This window comes from Callithrix jacchus, chromosome 5 (genome assembly GCF_049354715.1).
Source record: "Callithrix jacchus isolate 240 chromosome 5, calJac240_pri, whole genome shotgun sequence".
Lineage (NCBI taxonomy): Eukaryota > Metazoa > Chordata > Mammalia > Primates > Cebidae > Callithrix > Callithrix jacchus.
Genome location: NC_133506.1, coordinates 71357910 through 71375345, shown reverse-complemented (window position 1 = coordinate 71375345; position 17436 = coordinate 71357910). Strand labels below are relative to the sequence as shown.

At 44.0% G+C, this 17436-nt stretch overlaps 1 protein-coding gene across 50 annotated transcripts in view; it reads left to right on the top strand.

Annotated features, from left to right (window-relative positions):
- The window catches only part of LOC100894160 (leucine-rich repeat-containing protein 37A2), a 75254-nt gene extending 61865 nt beyond the window's left edge, over window positions 1-13389 (top strand). For 33 of the 50 annotated variants that reach the window (XM_078372702.1, XM_078372681.1, XM_078372717.1 and 30 more), the window contains 6 exons: window positions 5347-6979; window positions 7496-7600; window positions 10578-10627; window positions 12482-12536; window positions 12618-12757; window positions 13081-13389. In XM_078372702.1, coding sequence (XP_078228828.1) covers window positions 5347-6979; window positions 7496-7600; window positions 10578-10627; window positions 12482-12536; window positions 12618-12757; window positions 13081-13171 — 2074 coding nt within the window. In that variant the 3' untranslated portion in view covers window positions 13172-13389. Of the gene's footprint in view, window positions 1-5346; window positions 6999-7495; window positions 7601-10577; window positions 10628-12481; window positions 12537-12617; window positions 12758-13080 lie in introns of all 50 variants that reach the window. The other 17 variants (XM_078372711.1, XM_078372712.1, XM_078372708.1 and 14 more) reach the window with 3 other exon arrangements.
- Window positions 13390-17436: the final 4047 nt, after the last annotated feature.

Below are 17436 nucleotides of genomic sequence, written 5' to 3'. Positions count from 1 at the left end.
CTTCTTTACTAAATTGTTCAAATCTATTCACATATTTTAATTGAGTATTAATCTTTTTATTAATGAGGTTTTTTCCCCTCCGTGAGAGATTATTTATTATTGAGTTTTAAGAGTGCTTTATAGACTCTAGATACAAGTCCTTTCAGGGACCAGGTGCAGTGGCTCACGCCTATAATCCCAGCACATTGGGAGGCTGAGGCAGGAGGATTGCTTGAGGCCAGGTGTTTGAGACAACCTGGGCAATATGGTGAAACCTCATCTCTACCAAAACTATAAAAACAATCCAGGTATGGTGGTGCATACCTGTGGTCCCAGCACTTTGGGATTGCTTGAGCCTGGGAGGTCGAGGCTGCAGTGAGCCATGATCACCACTGCACACCAGCCTGGATCACAGAGTGAGATGCTGTATCAACAATTAAATAAGTAAATAAAAATTTTTTTAAAAAAAAGGCCTTTTAGATATGTGTTTAGTAAATCCCTTCTCTCAGATTGTGGTTTGTTGTTTCATTCTGTTAAAAGTGTTTTCTGGCTGGGCACAGTGACTCACGCCTGTAATCCCAGCACTTTGGGAGGCCAAGGCTGGTGGATCATCTGAGGTCAGGAGTTCGAGACCAGCCTGGGCAACATGGCAATATCCCATCTCTACTAAAAATACACAAATTAGTGATGGCAGGCACCTGTAATCCCAGCTACTCAGGAGACTGTGGCATGAGAAATGCTTGAACCTGGGAGGTGGAGGTTGCAGTGAGCCGAGATAGCACCACTGCACTCCAGCCTGGACTACAGAGTGTGACTCTGTCTCAAAATGAAAAATAAATAATAAAAGTAAAAGTGTTTTCTGAAGAGCAGAAGTTTTTAATTTTTATAAGCTTTAAGTTAGCAATTTTTTCTTACATGGCTTGTGCTTTTTCCTTACCTAAGAAATCTTTAAGAACCTGTTGCCTAATCCAAAGTCAAGAAGATTTTCTTTTATGTCTTCTCCCAGAAATTGTATAGTTACATTTAGGTCTATGATTCATTTTGAGTTAATTTGCATATATGGTGTGAGGTATTTTTTATTTTTTTTCAATTTTATTTTTTCTTTTTAGTAGAAACGAGGTCTATGTTGCTCAAGCTGGTCTCAAACTCCTGGCCTCAAGTGATCCTCCTGCCTCACCCTCCTAGAATGCTGGGATTACAGGCATGAGCCACTGTGCCTGGCCTTCTTTGCAGTTAAAATTATATATACATACACACACACACACACACACACACACACCAGCTAGGTGTGGTGGCATACACCTGTAAGTCCCAGCTACTAGGAAGGCTGAGGTGGAAGGATCATTTAAACCCATAAGGTGGAGGTTGCAGTGAGCCAAGATGGCACCACTGCACTCCAGCCTGGGTGACAGAGCATGACCCTGTATATATCTGCAGGGCCCTATTGTGAGTTTGTTACACAACTTACTGCAACTTAAATTGTGCCACCCATGCCCCAACACACAAAATGGCAAGCTAAATAGAAAGTCAGATGTGCTAAGGCTAGTTGAGCGCATTATACAAGATTAGCATGGAATGGGCCCTTCATTTAGCATTGCTGCATTCATTTTTGTCAGGTCACTTTGTTATCTTGATCACATTGTCAAATCTGTTTTATTGCTCTAGCCTCATTTTCCTCAGCCTCCTGCAGCATCTTCCATGTCAGCTAGATCCCTTCGTCTCTGGATGAAGTCGTTTTCATCAACTAGCTTTCTCACTTAGTTCTCTAATATAGTGAGGTTCTGTCTGCTTTTTTCTTTACCATTAGTGGATAAGAAAAGTGCTCCTATTCTCTGTAACCATTTGTCATCAAGACCCGAAAGACATTGAACTAACTGCCCTATGGTAGTTCATTATTGGGAGTCTTCAGGAGTTGACACATTTATATACAAAGGAAGTAGGCCAGCTCATTTGAGTCTTGGCTCATGTGTAATGATCTTTAATGCATATTGGAAAATTACTATTCTCAAGTAAGAATAATCTATACCTCAGGTCATTTACAGTCTCAAAGATTTGTCAGTATACTTTAAAACAGTTCTGGGAACAGTTAAGGAGGCTAAAGAACCATGAAAACTAAATGCAATGTCTGATGTTTGATTGGATTCTGAGTTTTTTTAAGCCATGATATGATTGGGACAATTGTGAAAATTTGTATATGGACTACATAGTAGGCAATGATAATATTAAGTTTCATTGGGTGATAATAGTATTCTGGTTATGGAGGAGAATGCCTTGGTTCTTAGGGGCTGCACACTGAATTATTTAGTGGTGAAGGCTCATTATATCTGCAACTAACTCTCAAATGTTTTGTCCAGAAAAATGTGTAGACATACATACATGGAAAGCAAATGTGGCAAAGTATTAGCAACTGTTGGTGTTAGGTGGGAAATTAAAAAAAAAAAAAAAAAAAAAAAGCAAGGAAAAAAGCAACTGTTGATTCCAGATGGAAGTTATAGAGGTGTTCATCACACCATTTGAAAATGTTTCCCAGCCATCCTAAGGGTTAAATGAAAAAAAGAAAATGTTTAAAATAAGAAGTTGAAGGCATGAAAATAATAACAAAAACTTTGGGTTTATGCCTGTAATCCCAGCACTTTGGGAGGCCAAGGAGAGAGGGTTTTTTGAGCTTAGGAGTTTGAGACCAGGCTGGGCAACATGGTGAAACCCCATCTCTACAAGAAATACAAAAATTAGCTGGGCATGGTGGCACACACCTGTAGTTCTAGCTACTCAGGAGGCTCAGGTGGGAGGATCACTTGAGCCCAGGAGGCAGAGGCTGCAGTGAGCTGAGATATCACCACTGCACTCAGCCGGTGTAACAGAGTGAAAGCCTGCCTCAAAACAAACAAGAAACACCTTCGTGTCAGAGTTAAGGTTGTTATATAAGTAAAATGCTAGGTTATGGTTCTGGGTCCACTCTTTCTATATGAAGATCAAAGGCTTCCACTGGACCCAAAGGAACACTACTAGTCACTAGTGGTTATTTCTCTATAGGTTTGAAAGCTGTGTCAGGCCAGCTTACTGGATGCAGTTTTAATATAACACTCTATACGTTTGCTTATACCCATTACTGGAGATAGTCAAACAAACAAACAAAAAAAAAAAGTATATACGTTGTACTCCCAACTCATAGACTTCATATATCCATGAAACACTCCTCTGTTTTCACAGTTTTAATGAGGTCCTGATAAAGTCATCATTTTGAAGGACCCAGAAAAGGGCCCCACAGCCTCTGCAATGTAATAATTACAGTAGTTAACATTTGTTGAGCACTCACTGTGTGCCAGGCATTTTTCAGGTATTGATTCATTTAATCCTCAAAACTCATGAGAGGTAGGTACTATGATGACAAGGCCAAGGAACAGAGATTAAGCAGTTTGCCCAAATTCAGATTATTAGTGGAGCTGGGATTTAAGCCTAGTCTGGCTGTGGAATCTGTATTCTTAATGACCATGCTATACTGCTTAAGATTAACCTTGAGATTTACTCCAGTTAACAGAGGTTGTTTTTATCTCTCTAAAACTGCCCCCAATAAGCCATAGCAATAATCGATTATCTTGGTATCTCTTTTGCTCAAATTTATATTTTGAAAAAAACTCAAACATACCATAAAGATGAAAAAATAGTACAGAATCCAATCAAAGGTCAGGCACTGCATGTCATGTCTTCATTTCCTTTAATCTAAACCATTACTCTACTTTTTTTTTAATCTTTCATGATACTGACATTTCTTAAGAGTCAAAGATAGCTGTCTTGTAAATTGTCCCACAATCTGGATTTGTCTGTTTCGTCAGGATGAGATTCAAGTTAAGCATTTTTGGGAAGAATACTGCATAGGTGATACATCCTTCCTGCCTCGTGACCACAGGTGGACCATAATGCTAAGTTTGATCACTTGATTAAGGTGATCTTCGAGATCTATTCATTGTAGTTATTTTGCTGGGTGCAGTGGCTAACACATGAACCCCAGCACTTTGGAAGGCTGAGGTGGGCAGATCACTTGAGTCCAGGAGTTCTAGACCAGCCTGAACAACAAGGTAAAACCCCGTCTCTACTAAAAATACAAAAGAAAATTCGCTGGGTGTGGTGGTACAAGCCTATAGTCCCAGCTATTCAGGGTGTTGAATTTGGAGGATCACTCGAGCCCGGTCGAGGCTGCAATGAGCTATGATTTTGCCACTATATTTCAGCCTGAGTGGCAGAGTGAAACCTTGTCTCATAAAAAATAAATAAAAAATAATTTTCCCCTTGGTAATTAATAAATAATCTGTGGGGAGGTACTTTGAAATCAGTGAAGATCCTGTTCACAAGTGTCTTTTTACCCAACTGTGTATCAATAATAATCCTTGTCTAAATCAATTTTTATTACATTGGGGTGCAAAGTGACACTTTTTAAAATTTTGTCATTCCTTCTGCATTTACTAGCTGGCATTATTTCATTAAAGAAGAACACCCCCTCTTTCTTTTTGAATACCATTCTTCATGGATTGTTCTTTATGTTAGTTATGTTGTAGCTTATTGTTATTCTTCTGAATGCTCAAATGTCCATCCAGATTTGGCCAATGAAATCTCTGTTATTTTTTACCCCACAATACATGTTAAACTAAGCTATTTTCTTTTTTCTTTTTTGTTTTTTGAGACAGAGTTTCACTCTTGTTACCCAGGCTGGAGTGCAATGGCCTGATCTCGGCTCACCGCAACTTCTGCCTCTTGGATTCAGGCAATTCTCCTGCCTCAGCCTCCCGAGTAGCTGGGATTACAGGCACGCGCCACCACGCCCAGCTAATTTTTTGTATTTTTAGTAGAGGCGGGGTTTCACCATGTTGACCAGGATGGTCTCGATCTCTTGACCTCCCGCCTCTCTTGATCCACCTGCCTCAGCCTCCGAAAGTGACTAAGCTGTTTTTAATGCCCAGAGAATGTCTAATTAATTTTTCACTCCCAACAGGAATTGAAAAAGGGACTACAGAAGTTGGGGGCTTATTCAGACTCTTCTTAGAATTCTACCTTCTTCCTGTGGACTTTCAGCCCAAAGTGAAATATTTGAGTTGGGAAGAGATACTTCTGAATTAAACTACTGATCAGTGTCAACCAGTTCTAATCCCAACCACATTTATTCTAGGCACACCATACTCACTGCCATGCTTACCCTTCTGTTGTACATCTCTGCCCTCCTTCCTGTGGCCTTCTGGTTCCTACCCAACTGTCCAGTCCATAGGCCTCAATAACACCTTTTTACACAGCTCTGTGGTAGCATTGGTCTGCCTCCTTTACCTACTCAAGAAACCCCTTCACCATTAATTTATTGTTCTGTGTTTTTATCTATAGGATCTTACCTAGCCATATGGCCTGCTGCCTCTGCCAATTTAAAAATAGCATTGAGGTTGCCTGCAAGACAGTCAAGCTGCATTGCAACAGTGCATGTCTAACAAACACCAAAAATTGTCTTGAAAAAGCATCTATAGTGAATCCCGAAGGAGCGTTCATGAAGGTGTTACAAGCCCGGAAGAAGCACACGAGCACTGAGCTGACTATTGAGCCAGAGACACCCTCAGACAGCAATGGCATCAACTTGTCAGGCTTTGGGAGTGAGCAGCTAGACATCAATGATGAAAGTGATGTTATCAGTGCACTAAATTATATCTTGCCTTATTTCTCGGCGGGAAATCTAGACGATGGGGAGGCAATGTTGTTACTGTTCATTAAACTGCTTTTTTCAGGTTCACAAGATGGTGACAGGCCCCTGGGTATTTTGAAAAACAATATAAAGAGCCTCTCTCTTCAACCTGCATCCAACAACTCAACTTACAAAAATAAATTGAGAAAGCTGTATTTTCTGGAAAATGTGTTGGATGCAAAAATTCAAGAAAAAATCGATGAGGTTAAAAGGGAAGAAAAAACTGCCATGCTTGTACAGTCCAGGCTTTTAGGTCCCAAATTTAAAAGGCCAATTTTTGGGACCAAATTAGAAACTGCCCAACCACAGGAAAACAGCCTGGCAAAAATTCAAAGTGTAGGGAAAAGCCTGGAGAGAGCAAACACAGTCCTCATGGGCCCAGGGAGCATCCAGAAAAGGCACTTCAAAGAGGTGGGAAAGCAGAGCATCAGGAGGGAACAGAGTGCCCAGGCATTTGTGGAAAACACTGCCAAAGGAAAAAGGCTTGGGAGTGCAGCCCCAAGGGAACTGGAACAGCCTCACCTGGTGCAGAGGCCCAAGAAGTTAGTGGGAAACACCATCTACACCAAGCCTTTGTTGACCCAAGAGCATAAGACAGGGGTCTCCTCTTTGCTGAAACCCTTCTCCATGGGCAGGCCCTCCGCCTCCACATCTGCAAAAGCCCAATTTGAGATCAAAAACAGTCTAAAGGCTCTGTTCTCTGCAGCAAAGAGCCTCATAAATTCCCCTTCAGAAGGGGCTTCTTCATCTCAAGAAAATTATTTTCGAAAACTTTTTGCTCCTTCCATTGAAACCGCTATGCCAGAAGGCACCATCTCTGAAGACACAACATACAATAATCCTCCTGAGGCAGATTCCACTGGAACTGCGTTCAACCTTGAGCCAACTGTTAAACAAATCCGTGAAATAAAATGGGAATACAATGACTTGGGCACTGACCTGTTTCCCAAGCCCAAAAACAATTACCCATTGCTCTCATCCCCAGGTGATCAGTTTGAAATGCAGCTAAACCAGCAGCTACGGTCCCTCATCCCTGACAACAACGTGAGAGGGCTCATATCTCATGTTATCCGGACCTTGAAGATGGACTGCTCTGATACCCAAGTGCAATTAGCCTGTGCTAAGCTCATCTCCAGGACAGGCCTCCTGATGAAGCTTCTCAGTGAACGGCAAGAAGTAAAGGCATCCAAGGCAGAATGGGATACGGACCAGTGGAAAACCGAGAACTATATCAACGAGAACACGGAAGCCCAGAGTGAACAGAAAGAGCAGAGGTCAAGTGAGGTGAGGACCACACAGAAAGGTGAGACCCGGACTTTCTCATCATTTAGCATATGTCAGGGAAGTGCCAACACAAGAGAACCTGGGACTCACAGGCCATAGCTTGTCTTGGCCATGTAACTTTGGCCAGGTGGCTCATGCTTTTAATCCCAGCGCTTTGGGAGGCTAAGGTGGGTGGAACATTCGAGGTCAGGAGTTTGAGACCAGCTTGGCAACCTAGTGAAACCCTGTCTCCACAAAAAAACACAAAAATTAGCTAGGTGTGGTGACACATGCCTGTAGTCGCAGCTACTCAGGAGGCTAGCTAAGGTGGGAGGATCACCTGAGCCCAGGGAGGTCAAGTCTACAGGGAACCGTGATTGTACCACTGTACTTCAGCCTGAGCAACAGAGTGGAATCCTGTCTCAAAAAAAATAAAAAAGAACCTGTAAGCTACTCACTTGGAATACTGGGGTTTTGAATAGTTAGCTTTCATCCTATCTCTTTGTTTTCTTAAAAAAATTGTTTTTTTTTTTTTAGCACACTAAAGTTGTTCCAGGATATGGCTTCAGCAACATACTCATCCTGGCAGTATCTGTGACTGTAATTGTAACAATTATAATCATCATTTTCTGTCTCATTCAGGTAAGGACAATACTTAATTCAGGTTTTCAGAATGCAATCCTGTCTTTGTGTAGATTCAGAACCCACAAACTGAAAATCAAAGCCACTTTCCCACCTACTACTACTTGACATTCTCCTTGAGTTGTTTAAGGCCGAAGTATGCTTTGTTCTTTTACTGTAATGTATATTCCAGGATTTTTAAAGGATCGTCACTTCCAGGACATTTCTGTCAATTGAAATTAAGTTAATCCCACTAGACTATTTTAAGAAATTAAGTTGATATAATGGCAAAATTTCTCCCACCCAAAACTATGTCGACAATTGAATGTACTCTGTCACTAATTTACTTCCTTGTTGTTGAAATGAAGAGAAATGTATAATCTCCACCCTCACAGAGCTGTCATCACCCTGGAGAGGAAGGACAAGGCAAAAGAGAGGTCTCGTCTTGTAGACTTACCACACTCACACAGTGTCTTCCTTCTCCAGTGTGTAGGGCATTTTCTAAATAGGTCCAGTTAAAGCACTACAGGGTAGCCATCTTTTAAAAAAGTAGTTGGCCACTTATTTAAGTTCACAGGGGAGGGGGAATGTCTCATACTCCAGCCCTCCTGAGCCCAGGCTCTCTGTGAGATGTCACCATTTCTCAGACACCATATGAGACATTTCTCCTTGGATTAGGGATGCTCACCCTGCATTACATATCTAAAGCCTGTATCTGGCCACTCTGGGGCGAGTCCTGTTTATAGCGCCCATTCCCAGAGCTTGCCTCTGTTTGCCTTTTGTTCGATTACATGATGTATTACTTTTCCCAACAGGCCAGTGCTAGCATATTGGAAGAGTGAGTTAATAAGCTGGCAACCTTGACGCTATGCTGCCAATCCAACTTTATTTCCCTCACTCACCATTTCCATTATTGTGGCAGCCCTCCATTCCAGCCAGAGCAGCCCCTCACCATACCCTGGTCACACCATGCCCATTTCTGCTTTTGTCTGTACCTTTGTCCATTTAAAATTCCCTTGTTTCACTCTGCCTGAGGGAATCCTATGAATCTCTCAAAAGCCATCTCAAGTTCGTCTTTCTTCTTGACACCTTCCCTGAATACTCCAGCCCTTTTGAGCCTACTCCCTTTGTGAGATTTGTCACCATTTCTTCGACACCATATGAGAGACTTCAGAGGCTTAAGTGGGAGGATTGCTTGAGCCTGGGAGGTCGAGGATGCAGTGAGCTGTGGTCACACCACTGCATTCTTGCCTGGGCAGAAGAGCAAGACCCTGTCTCAAAAATAGCCACCACCAAAAACTGTCTTGGGATTTGAATAGGATCACACTAAATTTGCGGATTAATTTGACAAGTAACATCTGTACAACATTCTAGGAACGTGACATCTCTTGTCATGTATTCATTTTTTTGAATGTCTTTCAGAAGAGTCTGTTTCCATCATACAGATCTTACACATCTTCTGTTAGATAAAAGATCTTTGTATTTTTGTTCCTAAATACTTCATACATTTTTATCGCTATTGTAAATGGGATCTTACTTCCATTTTCTAATTAGTTACTGGTGGTACATGGGAAAAGTATCTGAGGTAGCCATCTTTTTAAAAAAAAATTTTTGTATGCTGATCTCTTGATTTTGTATTTAGCCACCATACTGAATTCTTATATTACTTCCAGTAGAATGTTAGTTGATTCTCTTAGGCTTTTTTGGCTGTCTAATATTTATCATTTCATATGCAAATAATGATAGTTTTCTCTCTTCCTTTCCAATAGTTATACTCTACTTTCTTCCCTCCCTCCTTTCCTTCCCTCCTTGCCTTCCTTCCCCCTCCCCCTCCCCCTTCCCTCCCTCCCTCCTTCCTTCCTTCCCTCTCTCCTTCCTTCCCTCCCCCTCCCTCCCTCTCTTCCTTCCTTCCTTCCTTTTTTCCTTTTCAGAGCCTGTTTTCACCCAGGCTGGAGAGCAGTCACTGTAATCTCAAAGTCTGGGGCTTAAGGGATCCTCCTACCTCAGCTTTCTGATTGGCTGGGACTATAGGCCAGCAGCTAATTAAAAAAATTTTTTTGTAGAGACAAGGTCTTGCTATGTTGCCCAGGCTGGTTTTCCTGCCATTTTAGAGGAAGGACTCGGGTTTCCTTTTTTTCCTACTTTTAAGAGTTTTTATTAGGAATTATCTGTTGAATTTTATCTAAAACAGTCAATAAAATATATTAAGTGCCAGCTGCATGTAAGACCGTAAGTTAGATACAGTCAGCCCTCTTCATCAGCAGGTCCACATCTTCAGATTCAACTAGATGAGGCTGAATATTTGAAAAAAACAGCATAAAAATACAAATAGAAAGTACAGCAGAACAACTGTCACCATTGTACAATATCTATACATTTTATTAGTGATGACTTAAAGTACATGGGGCCAGGCATGATGGTTCACACTTGTAATCCCAAGTGTGGGATTGTAATTGTAATTCCCACTTTGGGAAGCCAAGGTGGGAGGATCGCTTGACCAGCCTGGGCAGCATAGTGAGATGTGGTCTTTACTAAAAATAAAAAAATCAGGTATGGTGGTGTGCACCTGTAGTCCCAGCTACTCAAGAGACTGAGTTAGACAGATCACTGGAGCCCAGGAGGCTGAGGCTGCAGTGAGCTGTGATTGTGCCACTGCACTCCAGCCTGAGCAACACAGTGTGATCCTGTCTCTAAATAAAGTATACGGGGGATGTATGTTGGTTATATGCAAATACTGCATCATTATATGTAAGGGATTGAGCATCCACAGATTCTGGTATGGTGTGGGGGCAGTATCCTAAAACCAATCCCCTACAAGATATCAAGGATGAGTGTACTGTGGAAGAATCAAAGCACTGTAAACAGCATACAATTCCTGTCTCCAAAAAGTTCTGTCCTCAGGTGGATGAGACTTATAATGAATAAAAGGAATAAATACAGATTTGGAGATAGTGGTGGTTGTGATGGGTAATCTTAATTGTGTTTTCTTCCAAAACAGATATACCGTCATAGAAGGGCACCAAAGGACGATGAAGAAGCATTCCGAAGGTAAATATTAGTCTGGTGATTTTTTTTTTTTTTTTCTTTTTTAATTCAGAGTCTCGCCCTGTCGCCCAGGCTGGAGTACAAGGGCACAATCTCAGCTCACTGCAACCTCCACCTTCCAGGTTCAAGTGATTCTGCTGCCTCAGCCTCCTGAGTAGCTGGGATTACAGGCACATACCACCATGCCCGGCTAATTTTTTGTATCTTTAGTAGAGTCAGGGTTTTACCATGTTGGCCAGGCTGGTCTCAAACTCCTGACCTCGTGATCCACCCGCCGCAGCCTCTTAAAGTGCTCGGATTACAGGTGTGAGACACTGCACCCAGCCAATCCAGCAATTTTTAAATTATAATTTAAGAAATAGAGGAAAGCTTAGAACTCTGTCCTCATTTTTCAGGGAGGAAACTACCCAAGACAGGAAGAATAATTACTTACCCTAATGCTTAGCCTGACTCCCCTGAAATTAGCTCCCCAGCCAAAGCTGAGCTGGATGGAACTAACAGGGACACAGCTGATGTCCCCAACCCTTTGGGGAGGTGGGAAGTGACAGGAAGGGGAAAGGTTTTGGTGCCTGTTCCTGCTGATGGTGGCAGGCTAGGGGTCTTCTTGGAGGCTCTGGGGAAGGGGCAGGGAAGGCCACCTGGTGTTGGAGTGAGGGCGCTAGTCTCCATCAAGGCTGATGGAAGGAAGAATATGTGAGTCCTTCCTCTAAAGTGGCAGGAAACACTACTTTTCTCTTTTTTCTTTTTTTTCCTTTCTTTTTTGACTGGATCCAAGAACTGGGGAAACACTACTTTTTCATTATACTGGTTTTTGGGCTCTCATTCTATTCCTTTTATACAAACCTCACAGAATTTTAACTAGGAAGGCCAAGCCAGGTGGCTCACACCTATAATCCCAGCACTTTGGGAGGCCGAGGCAGGTGGATCAATTAAGGTCGGGAGTTGGAGACTAACCTCACCAACATGATGAAACCCCGTCTCTAATAAAAATACAAAATTAGCCAGGCATGCTGTCACACACCTATAATTCCAGCTACCTGGGAGGCTGAGGCAGGAGAACCGCTTGAACCCAGAAGGTGGAGGTTGCAGTGAGCCAAGATCATGCCATTTCCCCTCCAGCCTAGGCAAAAAGAGCGAAACTGGTCTCAAATAAGAAAGAAAGAAAGAAAGAAATAGGAGAGACTTTAGACAGTAGTTTGTCCTTTGTGATAGGAAACCTGAGAACGAGAAAGGGAGAGTGTCTTGCCCCATGGTCACACAATGCACTCTGGCTTTTTCTATTTTATTCACATTCAAAAGAATATGTTGTCCTTTAAGCTGATGTCACAGCTCACTCACTCACCAGCGACAGCCTGCTGTATGAAGATCTATGAGATAGACAACTTGGCTAGTTGCACTCAGGCACTTGCTTGAGGTGATTCAACTTATAGAATAAAGCAAATAAAGCATCTAGAAAAAAAAAGCGACCTCATCCTCCACCCCCCATCAAATGATGCCCTTGAGACCAAGTCCGAAGGGGACTGATGTAAAATGCTTCTGCCTAGCATGGTTGTGCCATTTGTTCACTGTACAAGGGCACTTGGGACTGAACATCCTCCCCGTGCTCCATGCTGAGCCATACACAAAGTCCCTCCAGCTATATTGTGGGGCCCTTCTGGACAGACAGGGAGAGCTTCTAAAAGTCCCACCTGCATGGAATTATTTTCAAGACCCCAGGTATGTGGTTTGCAGTGGTTCTGCTCCCTGTGATTTTGGACTGAGGGACTCATTTAGTCCTAATTAAGACCAGAGAAGTACAATGTGAGAGACATGGGAAACAGCAGCATCACTCACTGTCTTGTGCCTTTGTCTCCCCAGGGGCATTTCCAGATGTCTGCCACACAGGACATCCTCACCGAAAAGTATGACTCAGGTACATTGGAGCAGGATTCATTGCTGTGGCCAGAGAAAGCAGAAGACATGCAAAATTAATATTTCCCTTTCTATCTTCTAGGGTAGCTTTTTCTTAAGACGGCCGCTCTGGCTTAGGGATATGTACAGAACTCTCCGTGCCACACGCATAAAAAACATGGCACGGAAGTTGTATGATAAGGAGTCTGCCAGTGAGGACGAGATCTTCAACAGGTACACTTGGTAAATGATGGGCCCTCACAGTTCCCATCTAAAATGAGGAGGGGTAAATGATGGGCCCTCACAGTTCCCATCTAAAATGAGGAGGAGGAAATGATGGGCCCTCACAGTTCCCATCTAAAATGAGGAGGGGGTAAATGATGGGCCCTCACAGTTCCCATCTGAAATGAGGAGGGGGGTAAATGATGGGCCCTCACAGTTCCCATCTAAAATGAGGAGGGGGAAATGATGGGCCCTCACAGTTTCCATCTAAAATGAGGAGGGGATGAGAAGCTTAATTGCTCCTTTCAAGAATTAAAACCTTGCCATTGTTATTCTTATCCCAGGGACAGCAAAGCCCCAGCAGAAACTCCATCAGAGAACACCCCAACCGGAGAGTCCACTGCTGAGGGGGAGGACAGTGAGGCCCTGCTGTAGTGACCCCAGTCCACCTCAGGCCTTCTGACAAATACTTGCAAGGCCATCAGAAAGAAACAGTAGTGAAGCCAGTGGCCCATGCATCCACCAGAGGCAAGAGGCAGGGGAAGCACAGGGCCATCTTGCCCTCCCTTGTTTCCCAGTCTAATTAGTCACTCAGACCTGAAAACATACCCTCAGGGGGTGGAGATTTTACAATTAAATATTTTTGTTCTTGGTGCCCTCTCCCTTGGTTCATCAAGCACCAGTCATATAATACAACATACTTGACCTCCTGCCCACAGGGGACCTCCCCCACCTCCCGGCCCCTCTCATAGGATCACTGGGCCTACCTGCACTGTGGGGCCAAGCCCCGTCTTTTTCCCAAGCCCTCAAACCCATGCATGCATGTTCATCCAGACGTGGGAGGGGGCTTTTCACCCTTATAAGATGGTGGAAAATTCACATTGTTTTTTAGTTTTGTAGTTGTTGTTTTTCTTTTTAAAAATCCCAAGCCTTGGATAGCAGAGAGATGCTAGAGGGGTAGGGTCAAAAACAGTGTGTGAGAGCAGTAATTTCCCAAACTGCCCTCTGCAAGACTATATTTCAGAAAACATGCTGGTGCGGCTACGTCTCCATTCACATGTACTCCCCTAGCCTCTCCCGATCCCTCACTGATGCACATCCATAGCTGCACTGTTCCATACCAGCAGTAGAATACTGCAGAAGGCGCAAGGATTCCTCCGCTCCATCTTCAAAGAAAAAGTCACTAATAAGTCCCATTTGGTAAGTTAGTGAACGTTAAACACATTAGTGAGCAAAAGAAAATCTGAATGAACAAGAATTGGTAATCTACCTAACAGAACACAAGTGAATGCTGGCAGTTCAGTAATAGGAGGTAAAGAATGGTGCCGACTGCAGAACAGCAGTATGACTGCTCCCAGGAGCAGTATGACTGAGAAGCAGCCCCACGTGCGTGCTGGTGGGGGTTCTAAGCAAAGCTAGTCGCCCATCAGTTCCAATGAGTTTGCTGAAGCCGGACAAAAGACACCTGTTCTCGGGCCAGGTGCGGTGGCTCATGCCTGTAATCCCAGCACTTTGGGATCATGAGGTCAGGAGGTTGAGACCATCCTGGCTAACACAGTGAAACCCCATCTCTAATAAAAATACAAAAAATTAATTGGGCGTGGTGGTATGCACCTGTAGTTCGAGCTACTTGGAGGCTGAGGCAGGAGAATCACTTGAACCCAGGAGGTGGAGGTTGCAGTGAGCTGAGATTGCACCATGGCACTCCAGCCTGCATGATAGAGTGAGACTCTGTCTCAAAAAAAAGAAAAGACACCTGTTCTCTTGCTGCCAGCCCCAGTTACCTCCCCAAGTTCCTTACTGAGACTGAAAAGTGTCTTTCTGTGTAATGACTTCAGTGAGCAAACAAATATTTGAGTGGAAAGCACAAGACTAAATAGTTATAAGTATAGGCAGAGCAGCAGCTACCATTTACAATTTGCTTACTTGATGCCAAACCCTGGGTTAGGAATTTTACAGTCTTACATTATTTAGCCCAGCAATCCATGGAAGCATAGTTTTTTAAATCATCATCTGACATAAGGAAACAGGGCTCGAGGAACATAGGTGACCTGCCCAAGTGTCCAAGGCCACACATCCAAAACGACAAGTTAGCGTTTTACACCAGGCCTGTTGGACTTCAAAGCCTCTTAACCATTCCACTGCCCTGCTGTAGGGCATGGGAGATAGAGGGGGATGAGCTATGGTTGCCAGCAAAGAGTCAGTAACAATAATATGGCGATGGTGAGGATGATGACAGCTGCTGTTTATTGGGCACCAGCTGTGATCCAGGTACAGTGCTAAGCACTTCAGTTACACTCTTAAGTCACCAGGACAGACACCCACACCAGCTCTGTAATGGGGTGAGTGTTAGACATAAGCAGGGAGCTGACAAGAAGCCAAGACTAGGCTGGGCATGGTGGCTCTCATCTGTAATCCCAGCACTTTGGGAGGCTGAGGTGGGTGGACCACCTGACGTCCGGAATTCAAGACCAGCCTGGCCAACATGGCGAAACCCCGTCTCTACTAAAAAATAAAATTAGCTGGGGTGGTGATGCGTGCCTGTAATCCCAGCTACTCGGGAGGCTCAGGCAGGGAGAATTGCTTGAACCCAGGAGGCAGAGGTTGCAGTGAGCCGAGATCACACCACTGCACACCAGCATGGGACAGAGCAAGACTCCAGCTCAAAGAAAAAGCCAAGACTAGAGATCCTTGCACTGCTAGGCTCCCAAAGTCTGGATTTCAAGCATCTCCAGGTTCCTATTTTGGCATATTTATATAATTTTTATGCTTAATTTTTAAATATATTTTATGTATCTCAAATGTGTACATGTTTTTTGGAGACAGGGTCTTGATTTGTCACCCAGGCTGGAGTGCAGTGGTACATTCATAGCTCACTGTAGCCTCAAGCTCTTGGGCTCAAAAGATCCTCCTCCTTCAGTCTCCAGAGTAGCTGGGGGCTACAGGCATGCACCACCATACCCAGCTACAAATCTTATTATTCCCAAATGCTACCCCACCATATTTCTAAAAACTCCCAAGAGTAATATTCTACTTTGCCCAGTTTGTCCTCAACTGAGCAGTTTTGGCTGAGCCCAGAGTTTCTGCCTGTCGCCTGGGAGAGGGAGGGGCGCCCAGGGTCAGGTGGAACAAAACATGACTGCCTAGGACTGCCCCTGTCTCCATCTCACTGACGGCAAACCACGGCTCAGAGGGCCAGCTCTTAAGTGAGACCTGAGTGCCAGAGAGAGGTGGACGCAAGGCCAACAGCTACCAAATGAATAAAAATTCTGATTCCAATTAAACCTGCCAGAGAAATAAAGCATTTGGAAAAATAACGAAATAAGGTGATGTCTGATTAGGGTAAACACGATGCAGACAAGAAATGCAGCAGTTCAGAGGAGGGAAGGTCAGGCCGCCTGGGAAGAGTCCTTGAGAAAGACAGAATGTGCCAGATGCTGTGCCTGGTGCTGGGAAAGAGTTGACTAGGACAGCATTCCTCTCAAAGGGCTCCTAGACTGGGGGAAGGAATGGACATCTGAATACATCCTGAGTAGACAGCATGGGACGGCATAGTGGCAGTGGAGCCAGGTGTGGTTCTGCTCTTGGTCAGCTGAAAAGGAGTAGATGTAAGGGTCAGCTTAGAAGAAGGGAAGTGGAAGACAAGTTTTCTGAGCTGACAAGAGGAAGGAGAGGCCTTCTAGACGGGACACTACAAAGGCAGAGAACCCCTAAGCAGAGTGAGCATCAACCTCCACAGGTTAAGGGCTCAGTCACACAGGACCACCCCCACATCAGATCCCAGTTGCAAGGCCAGGCATCACCTATGCATCTGACCAACTGGCTTTAAATTGGAGGTCCCCACAACTCCCTCCTTAGGTTTGACCATTTGCTAGAGCAGCTCACAGAACCCAGGAAAACAGTTTATCTACTATTACTGATATATTACCAAGAATACATTAAAGGATACAAATGAACAGCCAGATGAAGAATAACACAGGGTGAGGTCTGGAAGGGTCCTTGTGGAGTTGGGGTGCACCCCCCCTCCTGGCCCTTTACCCACTTTTTGTTTGGGTGTCCGAGGCTTTGCAAAAGAATAAGGTGGGAGTCCACGGTGGAGTCACATGGTGAAGACCTAGTTAAGTCAGAGGCCTGGAGAGGTGTCATTCTAGCTGGGCAGCAGTTGACACACAACCAGCCTCTGAGTTGATTGAAGAAGCACTTAGGATTGACCGAAAGTTTGTTCTGGAATGTTCTCACTGGAATGAAAGCTGAGTGGTCTGCAGGCCATATAGTATACTTAAAGAAAACAGGCATCATTGAAAAAGGCTGCCAGAGTAAAGGTGTCTACAGGGAAATTTAGGTTTTTTTTTTTTTTTTTTCTTGAGATGGAGTTTCACTCTTATTGCCCAGTCTGGAGTGTAATGGCACGATCTTGGCTCACTGCATCCTCTGCCTCCTGGGTTCAAGCAATTCTCCTGCCTCAGCCTCCCTAGTCTGGGATTAGAGGCATGCACCACCACCCCAGCTAATTTTTGTATTTTTAGTAGAAATGGGGTTTCACCATGTTGCTCAGGCTGGTCTGGAACTCCTGACCTCAGGTGATCCACCCACCCAGCCTGTTTTGGGGTGTGTGTGTGTTTGGAGACAGTCTCACTCTGTCGCCCAGCCTGGAGTGCAGTAGCGTGATCTTGGCTCACTGCAACCTCTGCCTCCCAGGT